The sequence below is a fragment of the Micropterus salmoides genome, unplaced genomic scaffold, assembly GCF_014851395.1.
Source record: "Micropterus salmoides isolate LMB-PRFRI ecotype aquatic unplaced genomic scaffold, ASM1485139v1 Ms_hic_scaffold_18, whole genome shotgun sequence".
In the NCBI taxonomy this organism is placed as follows: Eukaryota; Metazoa; Chordata; class Actinopteri; order Centrarchiformes; family Centrarchidae; genus Micropterus; species Micropterus salmoides.
In genome coordinates this window covers 26,846,898-26,874,275 of record NW_024040928.1, presented here as the reverse complement: position 1 = coordinate 26,874,275, position 27,378 = coordinate 26,846,898, and the positions used below count along the sequence as shown (strand labels likewise).

General features: G+C 40.4%; 1 protein-coding gene across 1 annotated transcript in view; it reads left to right on the top strand.

Annotated features, from left to right (window-relative positions):
* The first annotated feature begins 11,467 nt into the window (after positions 1-11,467).
* xrn2 (5'-3' exoribonuclease 2) overlaps positions 11,468-27,378 on the top strand; it is a 37,050-nt gene continuing 21,139 nt past the window's right edge. Inside the window, 18 exon segments of the mRNA XM_038726814.1 lie at positions 11,468-11,542; positions 12,225-12,352; positions 13,105-13,216; positions 13,436-13,547; positions 14,012-14,070; positions 14,418-14,507; positions 14,750-14,822; positions 15,225-15,275; positions 15,610-15,767; positions 16,369-16,443; positions 16,767-16,900; positions 17,501-17,558; positions 17,647-17,754; positions 18,115-18,159; positions 18,546-18,677; positions 18,782-18,826; positions 20,418-20,512; positions 22,567-22,702. Coding sequence (XP_038582742.1) covers positions 11,468-11,542; positions 12,225-12,352; positions 13,105-13,216; positions 13,436-13,547; positions 14,012-14,070; positions 14,418-14,507; positions 14,750-14,822; positions 15,225-15,275; positions 15,610-15,767; positions 16,369-16,443; positions 16,767-16,900; positions 17,501-17,558; positions 17,647-17,754; positions 18,115-18,159; positions 18,546-18,677; positions 18,782-18,826; positions 20,418-20,512; positions 22,567-22,702 — 1,686 coding nt within the window.

Genomic DNA, 27,378 nt, shown 5'->3' with positions numbered 1-27,378 from the left:
TGTGTGAGCATTAAAGTGTGAAAACACAAATCAACTCCTGGATCTCTGAAGGCAGAGATTAAATAAGATTAAATGTTGTTTGAATACTTAAGCGAGAGCTGCAGCGTCTTTGTGAAAACTCCATCCTCTGAAACTGTTTTGGTTTAAATTTAATGCCTGCAGGGAAGCTACTGAGACGAGGCATTATCAGTGTGTGTGTGTGTGTAGACAGGATTATCTCCGGTCTAAATGAACAGAGGCTTGTGTTTCAAATCAAAGACCTGCTGTATGATGTGATTTACGCAGGTATCGTCATCATTCCTCAGTCCTGTCCTGGAGTAATTAAACGAGAGCTGTACATTTAATGTACTGTTCTTTAAATTTGTATGAAATGTCAAAACTAAGAAATTGCATTAAATGATTATTCATTATGCGGGTCAAGTGCATGCACTTGTCTCCAAAGTTATGCATAGAATAGACAGAATAAGAACTAACTGCACGACACCTGGAAAGAATCAGATCTGCTGGGACAGATAAACTTGCAGACTTTTGATGAATACATGTGTTTTATTTTTATTGAGTAGCTCTCAAAGTGGTTGGAGAGGAACATTTACTGACATTCTTCTCAGTATTTTGACACTTTATTATGATTAAACAATTAGTTGATTAATGAATTAGTCATTCCTAAGGAAAATAATCAGCAACAATTTTTGATAATTAATTAATCTTTTATGTCTTTTTCTTGACTTGTGTAATAATAAAGTTAATTCTTTACTCTTTATTAATCTAAAAAAACAAACAATCTTTTATTAACACCACCTTGGGTGTAATGGGCATTTGTTTACTATTTTCTTACATTTCAAGGACCAAACAATTAATCAAGCAGACAAATCAATAATGAATTACAGTGTGGTCCTGAAAGTTTCCTTCAAACTGTTTTAAATGTTTGGACTATTCCGCAAATTTAGAATATGATTGCCTGTTGAAAGGCACTGCTGCCTACCATGGAACTTATTTGTGTTGTTAGATCATAGAAAGAAGAGTCAAACTAGGGAGAACGTCTATTTGTGAAATTTTCAGAACTTCTTCTCTGAGGAGTAGGACTAAATATCATTAGAATATAATACATAGAAAAGTTGTAGCTGTAAAAGGAAAGGGGGAAAAAATACACAAATATTAACCGCAAAGCAACAAAAACAAGGTAAGAAACATAAAAACAAAGATTTGGTACAAAAACCAAAGTGTTGGTGTTGAACTCGTCTAAAAGTGAGGAAGTATTTCTTTTCTAATATAAAAAGAATTAATGGGATTTTCGGGTGTAGTTGGGGTGTGACAACATGTTTGAGGATGGAAACTGATCTTACAGGGAAAACAGTGAGCTGATGTCTGAAGACAAGTTACAAAGAAATGTTAACATTTATTTATTTATTCGAGCAATCCTTTACACTGTTGCTTCACTACACTATTATCATGCTGTCTAAAAATGTTGTTTTGTTATGGTTGTGTGTATGTGTGTAATGTAAATATAAACCTGGCCATTACAAGAGATTCACAAAGTGTTGGTCTGTCAGAATGAGTTTACAACATGAGCTAAATTCATCCAGCTGTAATGTGTTTTTAGTGTATTTAATCTGCTTTTTTAAACTGATGTAAAACACTCTGAGATTTGTTTTTGCTCATGAAGCAGCAGGAATGAGACAAAGGAACAAAATGCAGACAGACACAAACCAACACAAGGAGGCTGAAAGCTGCTGTGACCTTTCCTGTGGTTAAAATGGTGACACTCGACCAGTTGAGGGCGCTCTCTCTCTTTAAGTCTTCTGCATGTTGTCAGGTCATGCTGAAAAATCAGCTCACAGAGAAACTGAAAAAAACCTGAGCCTGCATGTTTGTTTTAGTTTCATCCTGTTTGAAGGAATAAAACTACACTGCTCAAAAAAATAAAGGGAACACTTAAACAACACAATGTAACTCCAAGTCAGTCACACTCCTGTGAAATCAAACTGTCCACTCAGGAAGCAACACTGATTGACAATCAATTTCACATGCTGTTGTGCAAATGGAAAAGACAACAGCTGGAAATTATAGGCAATTAGCAAGACACCCCCAATAAAGGAGTGGTTCTGCAGGTGGTGACCACAGACCACTTCTCAGTTCCTATGCTTCTGGCTGATGTTTTGGTCACTTTTGAATGCTGGCGGTGCTTTCACTCTAGTGGTAGCATGAGACGGAGTCTACAACCCACACAAGTGGCTCAGGTAGTGCAGCTCATCCAGGATGGCACATCAACGCGAGCTGTGGCAAGAAGGTTTGCTGTGTCTGTCAGCGTAGTGTCCAGAGCATGGAGGCGCTACCAGGAGACAGGCCAGTACATCAGGAGACGTGGAGGAGGCCGTAGGAGGGCAATAACCCAGCAGCAGGACCGCTACCTCCGCCTTTGTGCAAGGAGGATCAGGAGGAGCACTGCCAGAGCCCTGCAAAATGACCTCCAGCAGGCCAAAATGTGCATGTGTCTGCTCAAACGGTCAGAAACAGACTCCATGAGGGTGGTATGAGGGCCCGACGTCCACAGGTGGGGGTTGTGCTTACAGCCCAACACCGTGCAGGACGTTCAACATTTGCCAGAGAACACCAAGATTGGCAAATTCGCCACTGGCGCCCTGCGCTCATCACAGATGAAAGCAGGTTCACACTGAGCACATGTGACAGACGTGACAGAGTCTGGAGACGCCGTGGAGAACGTTCTGCTGCCTGCAACATCCTCCAGCATGACCGGTTTGGCGGTGGGTCAGTAATGTGTGGGGTGGCATTTCTTTGGGGGGCCGCACAGCCCTCCATGTGCTCGCCAGAGGTAGCCTGACTGCCATTAGGTACCGAGATGAGATCCTCAGACCCCTTGTGAGACCATATGCTGGTGCGGTCGGCCCTGGGTTCCTCCTAATGCGAGACAATGCTAGACCTCATGTGGCTGGAGTGTGTCAGCAGTTAGAGGAAGGCATTGATGCTATGGACCAGCCCGCCCGTTCCCCAGACCTGAATCTAATGAGCACATCTGGGACATCATGTCTCACTCCATCCACCAACGCCACGTTGCACCACAGACTGTCCAGGAGTTGGCGGATGCTTTAGTCCAGGTCTGGGAGGAGATCCCTCAGGAGACCATCCGCCACCTCATCAGGAGCCTAGGCGTTGTAGGGAGGTCATACAGGCACGTGGAGGCCACACACACTACTGAGCCTCATTTTGACTTGTTTTAAGGACATTCCATCAAAGTTGGACTGTAGTGTGGTTTTCCACTTTGATTTTGAGTGTGACTCCAAATCCAGACCTCCATGGGTTGATAAATTTGATTTCCATTGATAGTTTTTGTGTATTTTGGTGTCAGCACATTTAACTATGTAAAGAAAGGAGTATTTAATGAGATTATTTCATTCATTCAGATCTAGGATGTGTTATTTTAGTGTTCCCTTTATTTTTTTGAATAAAACACATCTTCTGAATCCAGTCAGAACATTGAAACAGAAACTTTTAGGTAAAATCCTGCTCTTTGATAACAAAATCTTTTTGGAAATGAGTCTGCTTCAAGCCAAAACCCTGAATCAGCATGATTTTTTTTTAACATGGGTTCGGTGAATGCATCATCTGCCATAATGTACATAATGTCACATTCCTGAGCTGTAACGCCTCTGTCTGAGTGGGCTGTGTTGGAGCTCTCGCATCCGGGATTTGCATCAGATTTTCCTTCATCTCCTCTGTTTCTCTCCACAAACACTGCAATGACGGCGTCAACCTATTACCTGCAACTCTAGCGTAAATGTTTATGGAAATGGCCTGTCGGAGCAGGCCAAGTGTTTTCCATCAGCAGCTCTTTGCAGTAATAATACTACAGTGTTGATGTCAGACCCGCCCTGCTTGAGGAGGGGAGGCTAATGGCCCCCCACCCTCCCGTGCCTGAACCAGAGAGATGAGGAGAGAGGGGAAAAAAATCTAATTCACCTTAAATGTGGTGCTGCAGGGTAGGGAAGCGAGAGGCCATCTGTTCAGAGAGTCCCCATTAAAGGAACATTATGTAACATCAGGCTGTGGATGGTGGCGATTCACCCACAGCACAATTACAGGGAACGTGGACACGAGTCTGCAAGGCTCACACACATGCTGATATTTGGTCGTTTGTTGTTAAATACATTTAAATTGCAATCTTTATCTTCTGTGAAATCAACAACAATAATTATCATTAGTTTTAAGAGCTTGCTGTTAATTTATTTCCAATTTTGAAATAAATTGTCATTAATTTTGTTTGAATTTATATGGATTTTCTTTAAAGAACAAGATTTTTTTCATTCCAAATTTAAAGGAACGTCTTTTATAACTTCCTCCTGTCACAGCTGTTTCACTTTTGTTAACATGTTTTATGCTGTTTGTACAGCACAAAATAAAGAATAAATAGTAGATAGTAGACTATCCAAGGAAGATTAAAAAACAGGGGCACCTGGAGTGGTGGGGGAAGGGGTTTACAGTAATCTTTACTCATTACCATTGACGGCAACATTGCCCAGCACCATTTCTCTAAAAGTTTCTCCGTGTGTCATCAGCTTAACACGTTTCACCTTTCATCCAAGGGGCGTCTTCAGTTCTGCCAGACTTTTTTATTATTATTATTTTATTTTGTATTAAAACACACAAACAAAACTTTTACTGTTTTATATTTACCTATTTTAATGAAATGGATGAAATTAATTATCCTTATGTACTTTATATGTAGCTTTGGCAATATTGTTGCTATACATTCATGCCAATAAAGCTCATTTGAATTTGACTGCCAGGGAGTCCAAGCTATTTAACCTCTGTGGGGTCATTATCAAGGTGCTTGGTTGATTTGTGCTCCTAACTGTTACAACGACATGGGCTACTTCCAATTCGGGCCACTATCTACAGGAGGAACAGCACTGAGCCACACATGAGTTAAAATTAAAGCCTTCAGAGAACACATCAACCCCGTGGACAGTAACATCAAGGTCACATGAGAACATGTCAGCAACAACAGTTTGGCCTTCCTGGACTGTGTCGTACACATTGAAGAAGACCAGAGCCTCTTTGTTGGACTATGCAGGAAACCCCCGCACACAGATCAATACCTTCTCTTTGACTCTCACCTGCCTCTAAAGCATCAGGTAGGAGCTGACAACATACCAACAAGTGCTCAAGCCCAAGAGAAGGAGCATAAACCCCTGAAGGATTCACTTAAGCTTGTAGATTTGCAAATTGGACCTTTGTGAAAACAGGCACAAGATCAACACTATGATGATGAGGAAAAGAAGAGTGAACTCAACAACATTGTGTCTGGAGTGTCAGAGAAACAAACACCACACCCCTGTGTTTTTTCAAACCCAAGAATAAGCTAAGAAAGATACTGGTCTGAAACACCGCACACCCAAACACAAGAAAATCAGTCTAGCGGATGCTGTACAATGCAGGGAGGAATGCACAGACCTGCTTATCAGGGAAACCGAACAACCTCTACCAGCTCCTCAGGTCAAGACGTCAGTTTACTTACATCTGAAGGACAAGGAGCCCTCTTTCAGTGACAACAATGTGCATATTTTGGACAGAGAGGGAGATGGTTTGAAAGAGGAGTCAGAAACCATCTCTCAGCAGGGGAGGAGGGCTAAGACACCACTTATCCCCCACCTACACCGCTGTCCTTTCATCTCTTCCCAGGATTGCCTTCTCATGCGATCCTAACGACCGTAACGACTGTCGTTATTACAGCCAGGAGCACTAACGAACCAAGCGGCATCCACCTAGATAACAATCTCACAGAGGTTAAATAGCTGGGACTCTCTGCCAGTCAGTCAGAACTGAAGAAGCCTCTTGGATAAGAGGCGAAACGTCTTCGAGTATCTTCAACCAAGTCCAGTTGCCCTTAATTCTTGGATAACTTTGACCTGGATGACTGAGAATCTTTGCAGACAGTTTAATAGTGGATGCTATTTGTGTGTGGTTTTGTTGTATATGATGATTCTGTGAGTGTAATTCACTGGATGTAGTGTGAACATGTCCTTCTTCTGCCCTCACAATGTTTGTAGGTGCACAACTATGCAGTGAGCTAAGCATATGTCCTGTAAAGCAGCTGGCTGTGTGAGATTTTTACTGTGAAAATAGTATTGAGCAACAAAGACTGCAAATCAGAAAATCAGGAGATACCTATTATCATAATAATAACAATAATAATAATAATAATTTGTCATTTAGCTGACGCTTTAATGCAAAGCCACTTACAATTGTCAGAGGTCGCACGCCTCCGGAGCAACTAGGGTTTAGGTGTCTTTCTCAGGGACACATTGATGGATGTCGTAGTGGGAATCGAACCTAGATACCTTAAGAAATAGTTAGACTAAAGGTATTCTAAAAAAAAAAAAGAATAAGTAAGATAAAAGGAAAACTGGACTCACAAAAGCATAGACCAGCTGTCAGACCAGTGACTGGTTTACATGAATCCTGATTTTAAGGTATCCAGGTCATTTTTTTGACATCATATACTGGTTTCAGAAACCTGCATAAAATCTGGATATGCTACTCGAGTCCTCTTTATGAGTAGAAAACTGTGGCATTTAAATACCTTATTCAGGTTTCTGAGCTCTGAGCATATATTCTGCTGGTAGAGAAATTAGTGTTTGAGATATTTAGGAATCAAGACAAGATGATCATAAATAACTATAAGAAGAAATAAAATAACAACCAGATTTATTATTAGGGATGGATGGATAGAGACTGTGGGATCAATACTTTGCTACTCATTAGGGCCCGAGCACGACCGTGCGAGGTCCCTATTGAAATTGCTCGGATTATTTTTTTTTTTTTTTTATTTTTTTTTTTTTCTGCAAAGTAGGCCCAAATGACATGGCCTAAACATACTCGAAAACTCACCAAAATTTGCAAACATGTCAGAACCGGTGAAAAATTTCGTATTCTACAAGTTTCGCACATGGGCGTGGCAAAATGACTCGCTAGCGCCACCTAGAAAATTGGAAATGATTAGCCCCTCGTTCACGTTCAACCTACATGTACGAAATTTTCTGGGGACATGTATCGTATCAAGACGCACAAAAAGCCTCAAGAACCCATAGCCTAAAGTCAACAGGAAGTCGGCCATTTTGAATTTTATGGCCATTTTTGGATGATTTACATACTTCGTACTTTAACGAACTCCTCCTAGGGATTTAGTCGGATCGACCTCAAATTTCTGCTGTGCCTTCTAAAGGCATTGACGATGAAAAGTTGTGCTATTTGCGCGTTTTCGTCAATGGGCGTGTCCGTGGCGTCGATGATTCGCAATGAAACAGGAAGTTGTTGTAACTTCAGTGTACATGCTCACATCCGGACCAAACTGTACATGTAGGATGAGAGTCCCGCCCTGAACACATGTACATGCCGACATTCACCCACAGTCATAGCGCCACCTGCTGGCAACAGAAAGTGACCTTTAACGAAGCAGCCCCCGCCGCACGTTTCACCTACGTGCACGAATTTTCTGTGGTACGTGTATCTTGTCCAGACGCACAAAAAGTCTCTTGGAGCCATAGCCTAAACCCAACAGGAAGTCGGCCATTTTGAATTTTACGTCAAATTTTGGATGATTTACACACTTTGTACTTTAACGAACTCCTCCTAGGGATTTAGTCCGACCGACCTCAAATTTGTGCTGTGCCTTCTAAAGGCATTGAAGATGAAAAGTTGTGCTATTTGCAAGTTTTCGTCAATGGGCGTGTCCGTGGCGTGGCGTCAAAGATCAGCTCTTCGCCATGACACGGAAGTTGTCGTAACTTCAGTGTACATGCTCACATCTGGACCAAACTGTACATGTAGGATGAGAGTCCCGCCCTGAACACATGTACATGCTGACATTCACCCACAGTCATAGCGCCACCTGCTGGCAACAGGAAGTGAATTTTAACGAAGCAGCCCCCGCCGCACGTTTTACCTACGTGCACGAATTTTCTGTGGTACGTGTATCTTGTCCAGACGCACAAAAAAGTCTCTTGGAGCCATAGCCTAAACCCAACAGGAAGTCGGCCATTTTGAATTTTACGTCAAATTTTGGATGATTTACACACTTCGTACTTTAACGAACTCCTCCTAGGGATTTAGTCCGACCGACCTCAAATTTGTGCTGTGCCTTCTAAAGGCATTGAAGATGAAAAGTTGTGCTATTTGCAAGTTTTCGTCAATGGGCGTGTCCGTGGCGTGGCGTCAAAGATCAACTCTTCGCCATGACACGGAAGTTGTCGTAACTTCAGTGTACATGCTCACATCTGGACCAAACTGTACATGTAGGATGAGAGTCCCGCCCTGAACACATGTACATGCTGACATTCACAGACAGTCATAGCGCCACCTGCTGGCAACAGGAAGTGACTTTTAACGAAGCAGCCCCCGCCGCACGTTTTACCTACGTGCACGAATTTTCTGTGGTACGTGTATCTTGTCCAGACGCACAAAAAAGCCTCTTGGAGCGATGCCCTAAAATCAACAGGAAGTAGGCCATTTTGAATTTTACGTCAAATTTTGGATGATTTACACACTTCGTACTTTAACGAACTCCTCCTAGGGATTTAGTCCGACCGACTTCAAATTTGTGCTGTGCCTTCTAAAGGCATTGAAGATGAAAAGTTGTGCTATTTGCGAGTTTTCGTCAATGGGTGTGTCCGTGGCGTGGCGTCAGAGATCAAGTCTTCGCCATGACACAGGAAGTTGTTGTAACTTCAGTGTACATGCTCACATCTGAACCAAACTTTACGTGCTTGATAACTCTCCCACCCCGTTATGGAGGACCGATCCTGACACAGTCAGAAATAAATACAGAAATAAATAAATGCTCAATAAATAAATAAGCATCCAATTAAATACACAAAAAATAAAGTAAATAAATAAATGTAGGTAGTAATTAAATTATACAAAGAGACATAAATGTATATATTTTAATTAGTGCCTTTACTATTCACCTTTGTTATAATTACCTTATTTGTTTATTCAACTTTATTTATTAAATTTTTTTAATGTATTTATTTATGTGTGTGTTTTAATATTTTTGTCTGTTTTATTCTTCCTTTGTATTTATTTACCTTATTTATTTTCACCCATGGTATTTATTTCTGCCTGTCTTTTTAAATTTTTGTATGCATTTCTGCCTCATTATGCAAATGAGGAGGGGCTGTGTCTCAAGGGGTCATCTTCTCTGCTATTGGTGGACCAGTCAGACAGGAGAGCTCCTACTCTGCCTGCAGACATCAACGATCTTGCCCCTCACACAGTCAGATGGCTTCCTTCAGTGCGCTGAGGTGTTTAACAACTCTGAAGACAATACTACCAGCAATGTCTTCCTTCTCTTTTCACGTAGACGCTCCGACAGACGGTGCTTTCAGTTTGCTGCATGCATGGACACAGAACTGCGGTACAGCACACAGTAACGATGAAATGTGTGCTGTTCTCACATTCTTCCTCTGTATGTACACATAAACAACAAGGCAGGGAAATATAAAAGGAATTTATTTTATTGTTTGGGTACATTATTGTTCAGTGTACATGCTCACATCTGAAACAAACTTTACGTGCTTGATAACTCTCCCACCCCGCAGACATCTACACGCCAACACCGATTTATATTCATAGCGGCAAGTGCTATGTAGCTCCACATAGGGGACACAGGAAGTGACATATAACACCTTCATGCGGCGTCATAACCGCGTAGCAAATTCACAGCCGCACCGGCAGAGCTCCAGAATATGCAACTCGGCCGGCTCACACGCGGACGCGCTTATAAGTGCGAGGGCCCGCCCAACGCTGCTTGCAGCTTTAATTTGGTATTGATTCCTTTCAAAGGTGGTATTCGAACTTGTGCCACCGCGACAAGGACCCAGCTAGACTATTTTTTACACTTATCTGCGTGAACATTTTTATTTAAATGTACTCATATACTGTAGCCTATATTTGGATTTGTAATAAAATGTGCTATCATTGGCCGGTATGTGTCAGGGTGTCATGTGATTTGCCTGTGATTTTCTTCTAAAACATTATCAGTATACATATCGTTAAAATTGTAAAATGTGTGTAACTTTCATTCATATTTATAATTATTCATTTATTTTATTCATATTAAATCATATTATTTTCATATATTGCTGACTAGGTTTACACTTATCTGCACAAACAGTTTTATTTAATTGTACTAATATATAATTTACTGATATACATGCTGCTATCAACTTAGAATATAGCTAAAATTCGATCTATGTTAACTTTTAGGGACACCGAGACCATTTTACACGCCTTCATCTCATCACGCCTGGATTATTGCAACAGCCTTTTCACCTGTTTAACCCAAAAATCTATTGATCGACTCCAGACTGTCCAGAACTCAGCTGCCAGGCTTTTAACCAGAACAAAGAAATATGACCACATTACTCCTATTTTAGCTTCATTACACTGGCTCCCAGTATGTTTTAGAATTGACTTTAAAATTCTATTGATCACTTTTAAAGCTCTTCATGGCCTCTCGCCTTGTTATATTTCTGACCTTTTAGTCCCATACGCACCAGCACGTACCTTGAGATCCTCGGGCAGAGGTCTGTTGTCTGTTCCAGAGTCTCGACTGAAAACTAAAGGGGACAGAGCGTTTGCTGTCAGGGCCCCGAGGCTCTGGAACAGCCTGCCCGAGGAAATCAGGTCGGCTGAGTCAGTGAACTCTTTTAAGTCCCTTCTTAAAACATACTTTTATAGGAGAGCCTTTCCCGATCTTATTAGACTTTATTTATTTTATCCCTTTTATTTTATTCTGTTTTACTTATTTTATATTTATCTTAAACGTGTATTTTAGTCTTTTCAATGTTTTCATGCTTTTATCTTGTATTGTTTTTGTATTATTGTCTTTACACTCTACAAATAAAGATTATTATCATTATTATTATTATTATTATTATTATATATTATAATTGTTATCAATGGCCGGTATGTGTCAGGGTGTCCTGTGAAATCACAAACCCATTTAATCAGAATCAGAATCAGAATCAGAATTAGGTTTATTGCCAGGTAAATTCTGACATATGAGGAATTTGCCTTAGTATAAACTGATGCTTACATACAGTACACATGAACATAAATAAAATAAAGAAATATAAATATGTAAAAAGTAAGGAGATCAAAAAATGTACAAGTACACAAACATTACAATAATACTATAATACAATGAAAGAAATGAATGAATCAGTATCCATGTGGCCACCGGGGGCGCTGTGGGCTGACGTCACTCTCCGAAATGCTCCGGAAACCGTCGACATGAACCGGAAAAAGTCTTAATTGGCCAACAGCATTGTAGCCCCGTGTTGAACTCATTCGCAGCAAGTCTTGTGTTTTAATTTACCCGTTTTAACTGTTTCGCACGAGTTCACCTATTTTATTGACAAGCCGACGGATAAGCGACCCTTTACCGGAGATGGGAGTCCCGGCGTTTTTCCGTTGGCTTAGCCGAAAATATGCGTCAATCATTGTGCATTGTGTGGAGGAGAAGGTAAGCGACTAGCATGTTAGCTAGCAGCGTTCGCTTAAACGTCAGCGGGAAGATTTTAACGCGTGAAATTTTTCTGAACTCATCTCTTTTACCGACTACAGTCGGCGATAAGTGTTCTCGGACGTAAAAGCCGCGGTTTGAGCCGTTTGTTTAGTGTTGCGAAGGTCTCTGTTGGTCGCACGTTAGCTGAAACAAATAACGGACAGTTTTGTTTCTTCCTCGTGAGATTGTAAACAAAACGGCGTGGCTGTTGAACTTAACTTCAAGTTGCCCTGTTAAGACAAACGATGAAATGCACGTCTAGAGCCTTGAGTATGTGGCTGAAAAAACAAGATTTGACATCTTTGCCCACTTCAGCTAACATCAGAAATATCTAGCACGTTCAAATGAAAACGTTATTAACTTTGACGGTTTTTACTCAAACTGCTTTAGCGTCACGTGTCAGAGGTTTCACACCTCTGGAGCAACCAGGGGTTAAAGTTAAGTGTCTTGCTCAGACACATTAATAAACACCAAAATGCGCTACACAGTAAGCATGCTGAGACCCGGGTTCGAGTCCCGCTGTTACACATCCACCAGTGTGTCCCTGACGTTAACGCACACGCGCCCTCTGCCAAACCACTTCCTTTACAGAGAAATTCCGGGTTGTCTTCAAACTAAGTGATGTGTTTTATCTTCGCAGGGGAAGGAATGTAATGGAGTCCGTATTCCTGTCGATACGACCAAGCCAAACCCAAACGAGGTGGAATTTGACAATTTGTACTTGGACATGAATGGGATCATTCACCCATGTACACATCCAGAAGACAAGTAGGAACCCTCCTCTCTGTGCACATTTATGATTTACTACACTAAATAACTGCCATTTCTGTTTAGCTATTTATTTTAGTGGTCAAATGCATAACTTACTTTTTATTTTATTTTATTTTTTAATTGGCAAACTGTCCATGGGAGGTCGTTAAACACTCACATGGTACCCTGTTTAAATAAAATTAGCTCTTCTCACATTCCTTGACGTATTCTTGTGTTAGATTTGCTTCTCTGATGTGGAGATATGCTGCCCTTCTTTCTCTTATGTCAGAGCAAATTAAACGTTTTTGGGCTGTTTTGTCCATTATTTATTGGCAAACTATGCGTGGGAGCAAATTTACCTTCTCTGTCCACCGGCCAAATGGCTAGTGAGTTAATTTGGCAGATGATTAAACAGCCGTATGACTGCTGTTTGAATAAAACTTGCTCTTTAAGGGTCACCTTCATGTACTCTTGTGTCAGATTTGCTTCTCTGATGTGGAGACTTGCTGCCCCCCCCCCCCCCCCCCCCCCTCTCATATCAGTGTGAATTAAATGTTTTTGAGCTGTTGATCAGACAAAGCATGCAAACTGAAGATGTCACCTTGAGCTCTGAGAATTCTGCCTTTTAGTCGGCTGAATAATACCTTGACTAATCTAAGAAACAGTCAACAGATTTATTGATATTGAAAATGATCAGAAGTGGCAGCAGCCACACACACACACACACACACCCTGTGCATACTTCACATTCGGATCTCTGCTGTCTACAGACCTGCTCCCAAAAATGAAGATGAGATGATGGTCGCCATTTTCGAGTACATTGACCGCCTGTTCAATATTGTGCGACCCAGGAAAGTTCTCTACATGGCCATCGATGGAGTGGTAAGTGCCTTTCAGTAACTGAAGCCTGCAGCCGGGGCAAAGTTTGGACGAGGGCTCACGTCCACAGCAAAACCTGAACTAGAGAATTGAATGTTAACTAGATTTTGGCTCAATTTATATGATATCTTAGTTAATATAGATGAGAAATTAGCTTTGATGACCAACCTGAAATCAGCTGCTGTACTGCTGTAGAAATAACATCCTGTTTAACTTTTCTAGGCTCCACGAGCCAAAATGAACCAGCAGCGCTCTCGGCGGTTTCGTGCCTCCAAAGAAGGAGTGGAGTTAATGGAGGAGAAGAATCGCATCAGAGAGGAGGTCATCCAGAGAGGTGTGTAATGTATAGTGGGCGGTATTTTCTCTGAGCTCCAGGACAGATGATGTTTGGTCATTTGTGTGTTTTTTGAGAGCTTTTATACTGAATTGTTCAGACAGATCCAGGTTTTACAAACACACCTGGTGTTTTAATTAGGAAGTTAGAATTTTGAAAACGCACATCTTTTTCTGTCTATTTGAATCTCTTTGTGCAGTAAAATTAACCGGTGAGCAGTTTTGTTTCATGTATCAGAAGTATCGTTTACACTTGACTGGGAGATTAAACACACTCTTTCCTCTTTATGCTCTTTACCCAGACCAGCAACATTAACAATTCACTGGCTAAAATAGATGAAATTGTTTACAGTTGAAGTAATGCTGGTCCCTGATAGAAGGCTCGCTGTTTGTGCCATTATCAGCTTTTTAATGTTAACCCTGAGCTCATTGGTAACCTCCCTTGTTATGTTTTTTCCTCAACAGGAGGTTATCTTCCACCTGAGGAGATTAAAGAGAGGTTTGACAGCAACTGCATCACTCCAGTAAGTGGGCTAAGTGTTTTTAGTTTGTTTTACAAGGGAAATCAATGGTTTTGGCTTTGCTCATTTTTATTGTTAGGATTTAATACAGGAAAGCTTGGCTTCCTTTATCTTTGATGCTTTTTACCTATTACGAAAATGTTTATTGCCACTTTTTCTTTGTTGATTTTATTTTAAATTATTTAATTATTCATGATGTGAATACATGGCACACTTGTAACATAGGGGCGCCTGTTCCTCACTGTGGTGTAAATAAAGGTTATATATATTTACTTGTAGCAGAAGAATTTCAGGATTTGATAACTTGTTGTGATTTGGCGCAATATAAATTGAAATTCTTGTGTCTCCAGGGAACAGAGTTTATGGACAACCTGGCACATTGTCTTCGATACTACGTCGCCGACAGACTCAGCAATGATCCCGGATGGAGGAATCTCACAGTGCGTCTAATGTTTCTGCGAAGCCAGCAATGTTACAAGCAATTACTTATTGTTTCTGACATTTTATAGACAAAACAGTTGATGGATAAATCAAAAACTAACACGACAAAATCACAATGTTAAAATGATTTCTCTGTTTTTACTTTGTTTTCATCCCTTGACAGATGACACGCTGTGGTTGTATGTTAATATGGACAGCGTTCAAAGTGACTCACCTTGAGTTACCTTTTTTTTTTATCCAGGTCATCCTGTCTGATGCCAGTGTTCCAGGTGAAGGTGAACACAAGATCATGGACTACATCAGGAGACAGAGAGGTACAGCTACTGCACACAGATAAACTTTAATAATTGATGCATGCCAGTTGCAATACAAAGGATTACATTAAAGCACATGCACGTTAGCAAGTTACATCATAAACAAAAGTTAAAACAAACCCAGAAGACCCAAATACCAGATTACATTAAAACAAATACAAAATAGATCCATACAAGCAAAATGTATCTCACAAACGCTAGTAAAGGAGGCACATATAAAACATATAAGACCAATCAGTATCGCACATTTGCAGCTGGCAGATTTCAGACTTGACAGACTGAGACCAGAAAGTGTTGTTGAATATCATGTGGGTGAAACGATATGTGGACTGATCAACACAAGTCAAATCTGAACCTTCTGTACACACGAACACTGTCATTATGTTGTTTTTCACTTTACAGCTCAACCCAACCACGACCCCAACACACACCACTGCCTGTGTGGAGCTGATGGTAAGCCTTTAAATCCGCTGCCTGTTATGTAAAAGAAATAAAATAGAAGTTAAATAATTAAGAAGTGGGTGGCGATTCACAATGTGAGACATCCACCACTGTGTCCCTGACCAAGACACTGAACCCTTAGTTGCTCCAGAGGCGTGCGACCTCCGACATGTATAGCAATTGTAAGTCGTTTGGATGAAAGCACCGGCTAAATAAATGTAAATGTTATCCGCCAGGAGTGACCTTGTTTCATTGTACCTGACTACTTTGTAAGATGTAAACAACTCTGCCATCACTGAAATAACACTTTTTTCTTTTTTTTTTTTTCTTTCTGTGTGGTGATCAGCTGACCTGATCATGCTGGGCCTGGCCACCCACGAGCCAAACTTCACCATCATCAGAGAGGAGTTTAAACCCAACAAACCCCGCCCCTGCGCGCTCTGCGGACAGATGGGCCATGAAATCAAAGACTGTCAAGGGACGGCCAGAGAGAAACAGGGACAGGTGAGCTCTGCTTGTACAGAAAACTAGGGTTGAGCAGGTACATGTACTATAAGTGCCATCAGATTAAAATGTGTCATTATATGATAAACCTTTATAAAAAACACTTGTTCTGTAAATAGTTCTTACTATTGTTCAGAAACATTGCTCTGAAGCTCAATAGTGAGGCTGTTCTGTAAATAGTTATCTTATAAATACAGCAACTTCTGATTAACTCATATTCATTTCAGGCTTAAATTTAACAATTTACAGATTGGCTGCAAATTCTAGCCTCGAACATCACACAGACTTTTGAAAACGTTTTGGGATTTATTTATTTATTATTAGGCTCAACAGCTTTTGTCAATTTTCCAAAATATCAGCAAAAGTCAGCAAAAAGGAAATTTTAGTGGAAAAAGAAGTCCACTTCCTGCCATCTTGTGATGCAGATTTTAATGTCAACAGAACCTGATTGTATCTCTAGCGTGGAATTTTCTTCTTTTTCTTTTGATTTATGTAATGATGATATTTGTTATCATATATGCTTATTTGTTTTGCATTATAACAACTTTCTGTCTGTACCATTTGTGAGACCTGATCTCTCTGCTTACTATTTCTCTTTCAGCATGATGAGTTTGCAGACTCGATGCCAGTTTCTGAACAGGAATTCATATTCATCAGGCTCTGTGTGCTGCGAGAGGTATGACAGTTATGTTTTTAGGGTAATGAATCATGATGTTGCTTCATTCTGGGATTTTGACCTATGGTGGCGCTATAGTGTTTGTTTAATGAATGTCATGACACTTCTCATCTGATTTTCATTCAGTAATAATGAATGGGGCTTATTATTACTCTAGTTGGACATTTTTTAATGTCACAGTAGTTGATTGACTGTGTATTTGATTACATAAATATAATTCCTATAAACACACTGGAATGCGTACAAGAGCAAACGTTGGCCGTTGACCTTAAAGCACGAACCTGATGACCTGCGTTAATTCTGCTTTCTTTGCATGTTTTCAGTACCTCGCAAGAGAGCTGACCATGGCCAGCCTGCCGTTTCCCTTCGACTTTGAGAGGAGTGTAGACGACTGGGTCTTCATGTGTTTCTTTGTTGGAAATGACTTCCTTCCTCACCTGCCATCCTTAGAAATCAGGTGAGCTTCAGGACACCCTTTTTTGTACTAGTTTGAATTTTAGATAGTGTCGTTGGTCCTTAAAAACTCAGCTCTCTGTTATCTAAATTCAAGCCCTTTTAAAAGTACTGAATTTATGTATCCAGTTATGCAGTTTGTTGCACGTCCTGCCGTCTAAGTTGTTCCAGTGTTGATGCAGAAGCTGACTCAGAAGTCGGCGAGACTTCGGCTTTCTTTAAGCGTCACAAAACGGGGTTAATTGCATGACTGTTGTATAATATCGCTTTAGAAAGTGCAGGTGTTTTCTTTACTCTCTGTATAGAAGAAGCCTGATTACTCACTTTCACAGTGAACGTAATCCTGCCATCACTTCACTTTAACCTCCAACACGGAGGTATTGTTCTGTTTCACTACTCTTCTTTAGTGTTTTTTTTATTTGTGTAAGGATAAATTCAATCTTGATTGGTTACCTGCCAGAGTTGCTGATAGGGCTGCCAAATTTCCTGCTGCTGTCAAAGATAAATCAGTGATTGGTGTCAGCTCAGTGTCCCATCCCAATTCTCATTTAAATTTACACTGAAAGACTTGTCTTTAATTATTCACTGGTGTTGTTTCTTGCAGAGAGGGAGCGATCGACCGACTGGTCAACATCTACAAAGACGTTGTGCACAAAACCGGAGTGAGTATCATCACGGATTTGTATGGTTCAGTGTTTTCCAGTCATGTCTGGTACTGTGGCTGATAACAAGGCCTGTGTTTGTCTGTAGGGCTACCTGACAGAGAATGGATATGTCAACCTGGAGCGAGTTGAGCTGATCATGCAGGCTGTGGGCGTGGCTGAGGACAACATCTTCAAGAAACGCAAAGAGGATGATGTAAGATTTTAGCAAGTTCACACAGTGATCATTAGAATTTAAAAGACACTCAGGGCTTTTATCGAGAGGAGTTAAAATGTGACTATTGGACACCAATACCAAACCTTTGTCTTCTACTTCTTGTTTATTTATTCTCAGATACTTCCTGATTTATGGGTTTTTTATTTATTTCTTTAAGTCATAAGTTATTTTAAGGGGGTTTTCTTTTCAAGATAAGCTAAACGTGTTGTTCTTTTTGGTACTGAGACCCAGTTCTTAGAAACAAGAACTGCTGTTTGAATACACAGCTATCTACAGCTGGGCCAGATTATCGTATCTTTCTACTCCTGACTGTTGTCTTCACATTTTCTTTCTTTTTAGGAAGGCTTTAAGAGAAGAATGAAAGAGAAACGAAAGAGGATGAAGGTGAGTAAAACAGATGATGGATACTGTTTGCTTTGTGTTTCTTAACTGATAAAACTGTGTGGACAACATTTGAGGAATTATTCAGTGAAAATTAGAGCTCATTCCAGCTTGTTCAAGTTTCAGCATTCAGCTGGTGTTTATTTTTGTTTAAACATATTTTCAGTGCATTACTTGTGTACCGCCATATTGTAAAGTTTCCTGATTTCCAAACACCCAAACTGATCCTGATGTTCAACAAAAGGGGGAAAAAATATAGAGAAAAGCCCAGTAGTAAAGTTAAAGCCTAAGTTCTGTCGCACAGTATACGCTGATGCATGAAATAGCCATATAAAATATATAATTTTCACAGGGATGACAGTTAAGTTTTTCTCTCTGTGTTATGACAGGCAGAGAAACAGGGCCCCGCCTACCTGACTACAGGCCAGTTTGCCCCTCAGGCCCTGGGGAGAAGGGACCGACCCGAGGCCGTCCAGAATGCGCGGCACCAGGCCTACGACATGAGGATGCAGTCCAACAAGGTACGACAGGTTGTTCATGGAAGAGTTTCTGGGCAGCTCTGGAAATCTGGAAACTGACAGTTGCGGGAGTGCCGTCATGGTGTTGTTCTCAATTTATTCTCCAGGATGCTGCTCAGTCCCTGAAGGCCATGATGAGGAACGGTGGCAATGTAAGTTCTTGGTCAAATGGAAGGTGGACACATAAAAACATACAGTTCTGTCGTGGTGGGCCAATAGCTGGCGTTTTGATATCATCGACCTCTGATACCTGCACTCACAAGGCCGATAGACAAAAAGAAACGTCTGTAGACACATGCAGGTGTCTTGTCAGTGAGCTGCTGTGGAACGATATTGTGTTTTGGGAAGGTGGTAGAAAAGTTAGTTTGGACCCCTACATGTCCTCAGTCACCATCGTCTTTTCTCCTAAATGACAGGAGGTCGAATCTAAAACATTACTGGCTAATGTTGACCATACAGACAACAGAACCAAATGTTTCATTCATTAATAATAAGTCTGTCTAAACCAACACGTTACTGGCTGAGATAACATGTATATTAGATTGTACTCTATCGGCATTATATATCGACCACCCTGCTGTCTAAATATCGGCATCGGCCATTGAAAAACCCGTATTGACACATTTTTATCTGCCTTGTGAGTGCAGGCATTATCTGATGCTGATTATTTCAAAATGCCAGATATCGGCCCCGATTAATTGTATATATTTGTAAAAAAAAAAAAAACAGTGTAAATAGTTGAAAAATTCAGTGGTATCAGTGTGGAAGATCTGCCCGTCATACATGTGGTTAATTGGATCCTTGAATGTAATCCTCCTCCTCCTCAACGCCATTTGGCAAAGTGAACAGAATGTTGAGTCCGTCTTCATCGTCTGTGGCTTTAGCATATTTTAAGTAGTTTCACAGTCTTTCTTCACAATCTGCCTATAAGTCATCATCATACACTTCACACTATCACAATCTTTACTTTGTTTGTCGACATCTGAAGGACAGAGATCCGCTTTGGACTTTTAAGGTGCCACCTTACCGGAGCCTTTAAAAACATCTTGCAATTCTGCTAGAGATATTTGATTTGAAAAATGTATTTCTTCATAAAGAAGAGAATTTATTCTGTGTTAAATGTACCGTAACATGAATCGTCAGTCAGTCTGTTTGAATGCGCACGCTATGTTGTGGTTTAGTTCAAGGTTGTGTTTCTATTTAACGTGTCTGGAAAGCTGTTATATTTCCTGTCTGTGTACAGCGTTAAATATATCGAGCAACAATAGCCGGCCGAACATTTGCACATGAATGAAATGAGCACAAAGGCCCCAGGGAAAAAAAGGAAGGCTAAGTAGCTCCGGTAGTGATGATTTTTTGTTCTCCAAACATAGAAAACACACACACACACATATACTGTACATACAGCAGCTGTACCAGACAGCAGAGCAGATAGCTTGCATTTTAACTCGACTCATTGTCAGTAAGACAAAACAAATGTTATATTGATGCTATAATGAACATGACATACTGTAGTATTTTACCATTGATCCTTATTTTTATCTCTAGGACATAAATATGTGTATAAAATATGTATTTAATTCAATCCACAGTATTCAGTGATATGACTTGTGGCCATATGTTTGTCGGGATCCTTGTTGTCCTGAAGAAAACGAGTGTACGAGAATTTCCATGTTCTACTTCTGATCTGCATGCGTTATTTATTTATTTAATTTTGTCCTGGGTTTTTGTTGCCCTGCCCAGTCGTCTGCAGGGCCCAGCGACAGCACAGACGGCAGGGGTGTGAAGAGGAAAGCTGAGGACAGCGACAGCGAGCCGGAGCCTGAAGACAACGTCAGGTAAATCTGCACCAGCTGGGTGGGCGGGGTCTTAGCGGAGGGCGGACACATCTTGTGTTTTTTTTTTTTTTGATTTAAAGTGAACACAAGCTGCTGTCAGGGGAAGTAGCGGTGGGAACTAACTTTTGTGTGTGTATTGCAGTGTAGGAGGAGGAACACAGTGGGCATTTAAAAAAACAAATTTAAAGATCATTATTGAGCAGATTCATAGACGTCTTTTTTTAGTTCACAAATACTTTCTTGTCTACGTTACCCACAATGCATCTTGATTGCCAACAGTTTGGTCTGAGAATCAGGTGTGTTATGCTAGTAGCTGCTAATGTAGCCTGTAGCAGAGATGAGCAGCAGGCTACAGAGGTCTGCTGAGCTAACTTCTTTCCAACTCCACACTCTTCTTCAACCGATGCTGATTCAAGTGACATCACTTCATCATCAGGACATTTATCAGATGTTGTGCGGCTTCCACTGGATTCGCAAAAAGCTCTAGGCTACTTTTTTCTAACCCTAAAACGCCCCCAAACTCTTAAACTGTTGAAACTGTTTATATTAACGTGAAGGCCACAGCAGCACAAGATGAAATACACAGATATTAAATGCACTTCTTGTTCCATCGTCTTAAGAGCTCTACAAAAATATTTAAAATTAAAATTTCATTTTTTATTAACAAAGTCACCTAAATCTGTTTAATCAACCACACAGTACTGTGAGTTGAAGAGCAGTCTTTAGTCTTTACCTGCTCCAAAACCTCGTCTTTGCTGATCATCTCTGACCATAGACCAATCAAAACAACAGAATCGCTATATCAAACAGGCTGCTGATTGGCTGCCTGCTCTGTACACATTGGTACATGGTTACATGAATACTCGCTCAACTGTCACCATATAGTGACTTATCTGCTTATAATCAAATGAAGCTCAAACTGTTTTACATGGTATATAAGAGCGCTAGTAGAGTAATTTATTTTGGAAAAGAAATTGCTTAAAATAGTTTTAATAATTTGGCAGGTGAAACTTTGTTACTGTGAGTACTTTAAAAACAAACCCAACTCTGCTGATGTGAATGTAGTTAATAAATATCGTTAAAATTAATCTTTACTGAGCCGCTTCAGTGAGTGAAGTTAACAAACACAACCAGAGAGATGCACTCATTAATGCCACAGTGCTGCAGCACAAGCTGTTTAACACTCTGACACTTCCCCAACACACACTCACCCGCCTGCTGAGCAGCTCCCACCTCCCTCTGCATGTGATTAATATGGAAAGCAGGAATATTCGAGTAAATTCCTCTGTGACGCACTCGTCAAAGCTGCTAAATCCATCGGGCTAAATTGGTATTCATAGAGGCTTTCCTCTCAGGAGTCGGCGCTCCCTGCGGGCCGCTCCGAGTATCCACGACACAGATGCTGGACGGCCTTTATTATGTGTGCAGAACGGCATTGCCGCCCCAAATCTACCAAGAAGTCAAAGCCATTAAACTATTCCAGAAGCAACGGGGAAGTTAATGCAGTTCTTTTTCAGCCTATAGACGAACAGCATCCACAAAACTAGTGATTTTAATAAGCAAATGTGTCGTCGAGGCACATTTACACTGCAGTCATCTGATTGTCTCGTCCAGTAGTCACTTATCCTCTCGTTCAACATGGAATAGATTTACATTTCAAGGTCTCAAACACCACAAGTCTCAAGAGAGTTGATCAATTTTATGACTTATTGTTGATCCAGGGACGATCATGGTGCAGTTTGGCAACAGTTTCGCTGGTTCAAAATAACAACAAGGATTTAATATTCAAACTAATTCAACACTTTGTAAAGCCCAACAGAGGTGCTGCGATTCCAATGGAAGATTTAGATTCGTCATAGGGCATCGTTTTGTGGTCACTCACAAATTCAGCCAACTGTACGGTGGTCATGACGTATGATCAGCAGTCTGAGATCGAATGGCATGTCAGACATATTGATTGGCTGTTTTGCAGACATCCCTGCTTGCTGCTGTCACAAAGTTATAAACTTTAGTCAGCTTGGTTTTTAATACCGTGTCGTCCACATGTGCTGCAGGCTGTGGGAGGAGGGCTGGAAGCAGAGATACTACAAGACCAAGTTTGACGTGGACGTGTCTGATGAGGATTTCAGGCGGAAGGTGGTTCGGTCATACGTGGAGGGTCTCTGCTGGGTACTGCGCTACTATTACCAGGTAACACTGAACTCGCACTCATTTAGGTGTATTTGTACAGTAAATAATATCATAAGCTGAACCGCCATGACGGCGTTTGAACCTCAGATTTGTTTTGTCAGGTTCTGAAATGTTTTTTTTTTTTTTTTTTCACCGTCTACCTCTAAGGCTGGGCAATAAAACTAATGATAATTATCGCTTGTTCAATATATCGTCAATAAATATTTGGTATAATTCACTTGAATCTCGAACAAATTAGCATTCTATTAAAATATTTATTTTTGAGGAAAAGGGACTGAAAAAAGATTAACTAATCATATTTGTTAAATTGTTTTGAAGGTTCTCCCTCAGATTCGTTAAGTTTTGTCTGCAATTCAGAAATTTTATTTGAATTTTCAATGTTCAGTATACATAAAAACAAAAGAACTTACATACATGTTTACATAACATGACAAGCGCTCCAACTTACTTAATAATCACTAACTAGCAGGTATTTCAAAGGTGCCGACAGACAACAAGAGCACAAAACACTTGAGAACTTGAAGTTCGCAGTGTTTAATACAGTGAGTGCTCAATACAAAACCCACAGTTCAACCACCAATCAATGAGTCCTCATCTCAGTTCAAATCTGCACAAGAGTCCGTACCTCAACAAACTGTCTGGATCCCAGCAAGCAAACAACAAAAAAATACTCGCTTTACAAAAGTTGGCCAACGAAAAATGAAACCAAGTGGATAAGCTTTGCGCTGTAACCTGCCACTGGCGAGTTTGGTTTGAAGCGCCGCCATAGGTTTTCCCTGAGCTGGCTCGTGGATCGCCACAATACGCGAACTTTACTACGTGTCTTTCTATTGTGCATTTTTCCTTTCCGCCAAAGTGGCTGATAGCCTGACAATTTCACCCACCGCTGCCAAACATTAACGCCAGCTCTAATAATAATAATAGAGACCTTCAAGTATTTGAGGTGATTAAAGTTTTCCAGCAGAAAGAGCTTAAACCACCAGATTACAAACAGCAGATAAGAACAAACTGATCTAAAAAACGTCAATAAAATGTATCCAGCTGCAGTAAAAGTTTCTACTGGCTACTGTACCGTTCCTATCATGAAAATGAATAATGTGATCGATCCGCTGCAAAATAAATCTGGATTCAGAGATCCAAAGTCATTCTGGAGGCTTGTTAAGATGTTTTATAGCTGATCATTTCAGATCCAACAGGTGACCAGTGGTTTTAAACAGAGCGACAGGTTTTTTTTATTTTTTATTTCAAGAACTCCTTACAATCGAGTGTCTCAGCCAAATAAACCTCCACACAGTCTCTTACCTCCACTTATTGTTTGCAGTGTGATTAAACACTAAATCATTTTTATTGTTGTAAAATATTGATCTTTATCTTGAAATGAAATAATCAGCAGTCGGCCCTCTCCTGAAGAGCCGGTGGCTTGTCTTGGCTGAGCCGGGGGGATTTGCCCGGGCTGATTGTGAGCGGCGTATATGCACGCTCTGTGTTGACTCCACATGCTCGCCAATCCAAAGCCCGTCTCAGGGGGCCGTTCTGGATGAATTCATTAGCGGGCCCTCGGCGGCCGGGGACGTGTCTGCTCTCCGCTGCCACACATTCACGGTTCTGTGCCCGCCGCAGCAGAGTTATGATCACGCACACCTCGCCTAATGATCAGGGAAGGCAGAGCTGGGTTTATCCAAAGCACAGGATTCACACACTTTGTTCTGTATCTGAGTTTTTAGGTGTGTAACCCTGGCGAAGGAGCCATTTTCCACAGTGACTACAGTCTATTTGCTCACCCATAAATCTGTGACATATCTTCAGTCACACGTATAGCGGATATAGACACTCATTTCACAATATGAAGAATGTTCTTACTGAACAGATTTGAGTAACTAATCGATTTCCTGATTAATTGTTCTTGAAATCCCAAGATCAGTCTTTGTCTCTGTGAATGTGCAAGTTCCTTGTTATAAACAGTACAGTTTTATTTTCCTTTAGTCCACAACTTTATAACGGTGAACTGTGTTGCCTGTTTGTTATGAGGTCCACCTAATTAAAACTTCCGCCGTCTAACACAACAGACCTGGAATAAATTCTACCTTCATGAAGGTTATAAAGTTCGGCCTTTGTTGTGGAGAGCTGTTGATGGAGGCTGGTTTCCCTGCTGCTGAATTGTACTGCATTATACTGAGAGGTACTTGTACTATTTAGTCTACCCTCTTTGTTTTTAATGGGGTGGACAAAATATTTGAAACACCTCCCAGTAGAATTTATTTCACGGCTGTTGTATCAGATGGTTTTAGCTAAATGCACCTAATAAACTGGTCATATTCAAAAGAGTGAACTTGTGGAATAAAAATAAATGTTGGCTCCCGGCACACGGCTTGAGAAACACTTTTTAAAATGGAATATTTGGGATGTAAATATTGGTATTGGATTTCCTTGAAAGAATTCAGAGTCGAAACTAACCGAATAAGGACTTCCTGGATTGAAATTGAAAAAAATCTCGATCCGTGCCAATCCTAACAAGTCTCAAATCTACTTTAATCAATCCAGAGACTACTGAATAATAATGATTTACAATTAATGCATCTTTTTAATTGTTGTATTTGTGATATTTGCTTTATTTTAAACAGTTATGACCTTTTAAAAGTTTCATACCTTTTGCAGAACGATTAATTGTCAGTCCATCCACTAATTAATTAACTAATTAATCAGTTGATTGTTTTTTTTCATCATTGAAAAAAAATTGTTTATCTAGTTTCTCACACAAGGAATTTCTGTCTTTCTGTCCCTTTTTTTTAAATTTTTTTTATTATATTGTCATAATTCACATTCACAATTTAATCAATTCGGCGTTTGGATGTATGTTTGGCCGTCATCATCTCGTTTTAAAGCCCAAATGATTCATCAGAAAAATAATTGAGATTTATTAATTTCATCGTTGGTTGGTTTCACTTCTAAAATGGGCAACAGAAGTTTTTTTAAATTGACGTGACTGTTCAGAGACGATCGTACTCGTTTTACTCACTTTGATAATATGTTGGAGGTTTTTTAACTTAAGTTCTTATGAAACAGTAAATGTGTTTTCTTTTAACGTCGTGGTTTGTGGTCTTCGACCCCGCCGGCCCACAGTCACAAATGAATTTCTCCTCGACACAGAACATTTCGTCATATTAACATAAATGATTTGTGTGATTATTTGAATGTGGAGATTGGAGCCTCTTCTGCCTTTTATTATGGTAAAGTCCCATATTATCATTTGAATGGCCATTTTTTAATAATAGAGTGGTGGGCTTTAAAACGAGATTGCCTGAGATGTGAGGATTGGTGGATTTGTCAGAGGTGGATTGTGGGTGATTTTGAGTGAAGGTTGTTCTTTGGTGTTAGACGTGTTTGTTCAGGAAGGATAAGTGGTCCAATCGCTGGACCTGGACCATTAGATTTTTTTTTTTTTCTGCTGCTCTTCTACTTTGCTTCTCCTGCATGAACCTTTTCAATACACAAGAGTTGAGGAAGAGAATTATTTTTGAGACGCAAGAGCCTCTCAGCAGGTGGTTGGGAGTATTTTGTCCCCAGGTGCTCTAAAGCCTCAAAGTCCTGTCTGGCTTTCCAAGGACTGGATCGTTTTTTGATTCATTGTAGTTCAAGCAACAAGAATCAGCTCCCACACAACATCAACATCAAAGTTTGAAAGTTAATTTGGAGTTGGAGCCACCGAGCAGACGGTTCAGACTATTTCACACAGAGTTTAAAACACACTGATCAGGATTCAGGCGTGTGAAGGTTTTTAAATGTCAGCTCGGCCATGTTGGTCTGAGCAGACTGGATTTGAAGCTTTGCGCTGCAGTGGAACTTTTTGTAAGAAAAGGGCAAAGAAAAGCTTTTCTTTCCATTTCCTAGTCGTCTCTTAAGCCTTTTTTTCCCCTTCTCATTTGGTCTTGTTCTGTAGCACAAAGGAAAGAGCAACAATTCAAACCAGCACAGCGTCTGCAGATACCATTAAATCGTACAGAGACTGAATCGACAATAATTTTAATTATTTATGAATCATCACTTCAAGACTTTAATCAAACAAAAATGCCAAATGTTCTCTAGTTCCTGCTTCTGAAACGAGGGCTTTACTGCTTTGGTTTTTATATCATATTATACATCTTAAGCTTTTGGAAATATATTTGAAAATGCCCTTTTGGACTCTGGTGATTTGTATTGGATGTTTATGTTACAGAGGATAATTGTGAGTTGCAAAGTTAAATGGTAAATGCACAGGTTCTAACACAAGCAGCACATGGGCTGTACGTGGCAGACCTGGGATTTCCTCTGACTTTTAAAGTCAATGATTAAATCGCTGATGCTGATATTTAGAGAGCAGGTCGGCTGATGTGTAATGCAGATATCATGTACAATCTAATATACATGTTATCTCAGCCCGTAAGGTTTTGTTCTAGATGGAAGTTGTATTAATAAATAGCCAGTAATGGTGTTAGGTTAGATCTGCTGTCGTTTAGGAGAAACGTGTTAACATTTAGAAAAGACGATGGTATCTGAGGACATTTAGGGCGCAAAACTAACTTTTTCACCACCTTCCCCAAACTCACAAGGTGGAGCGCTAGCATTGTTCTACATCAGCTGACTGACATGGCTGCCTGCAGACGTGTCCGCAGGCAGCCTTTTTTGTGTATTGACCTCCA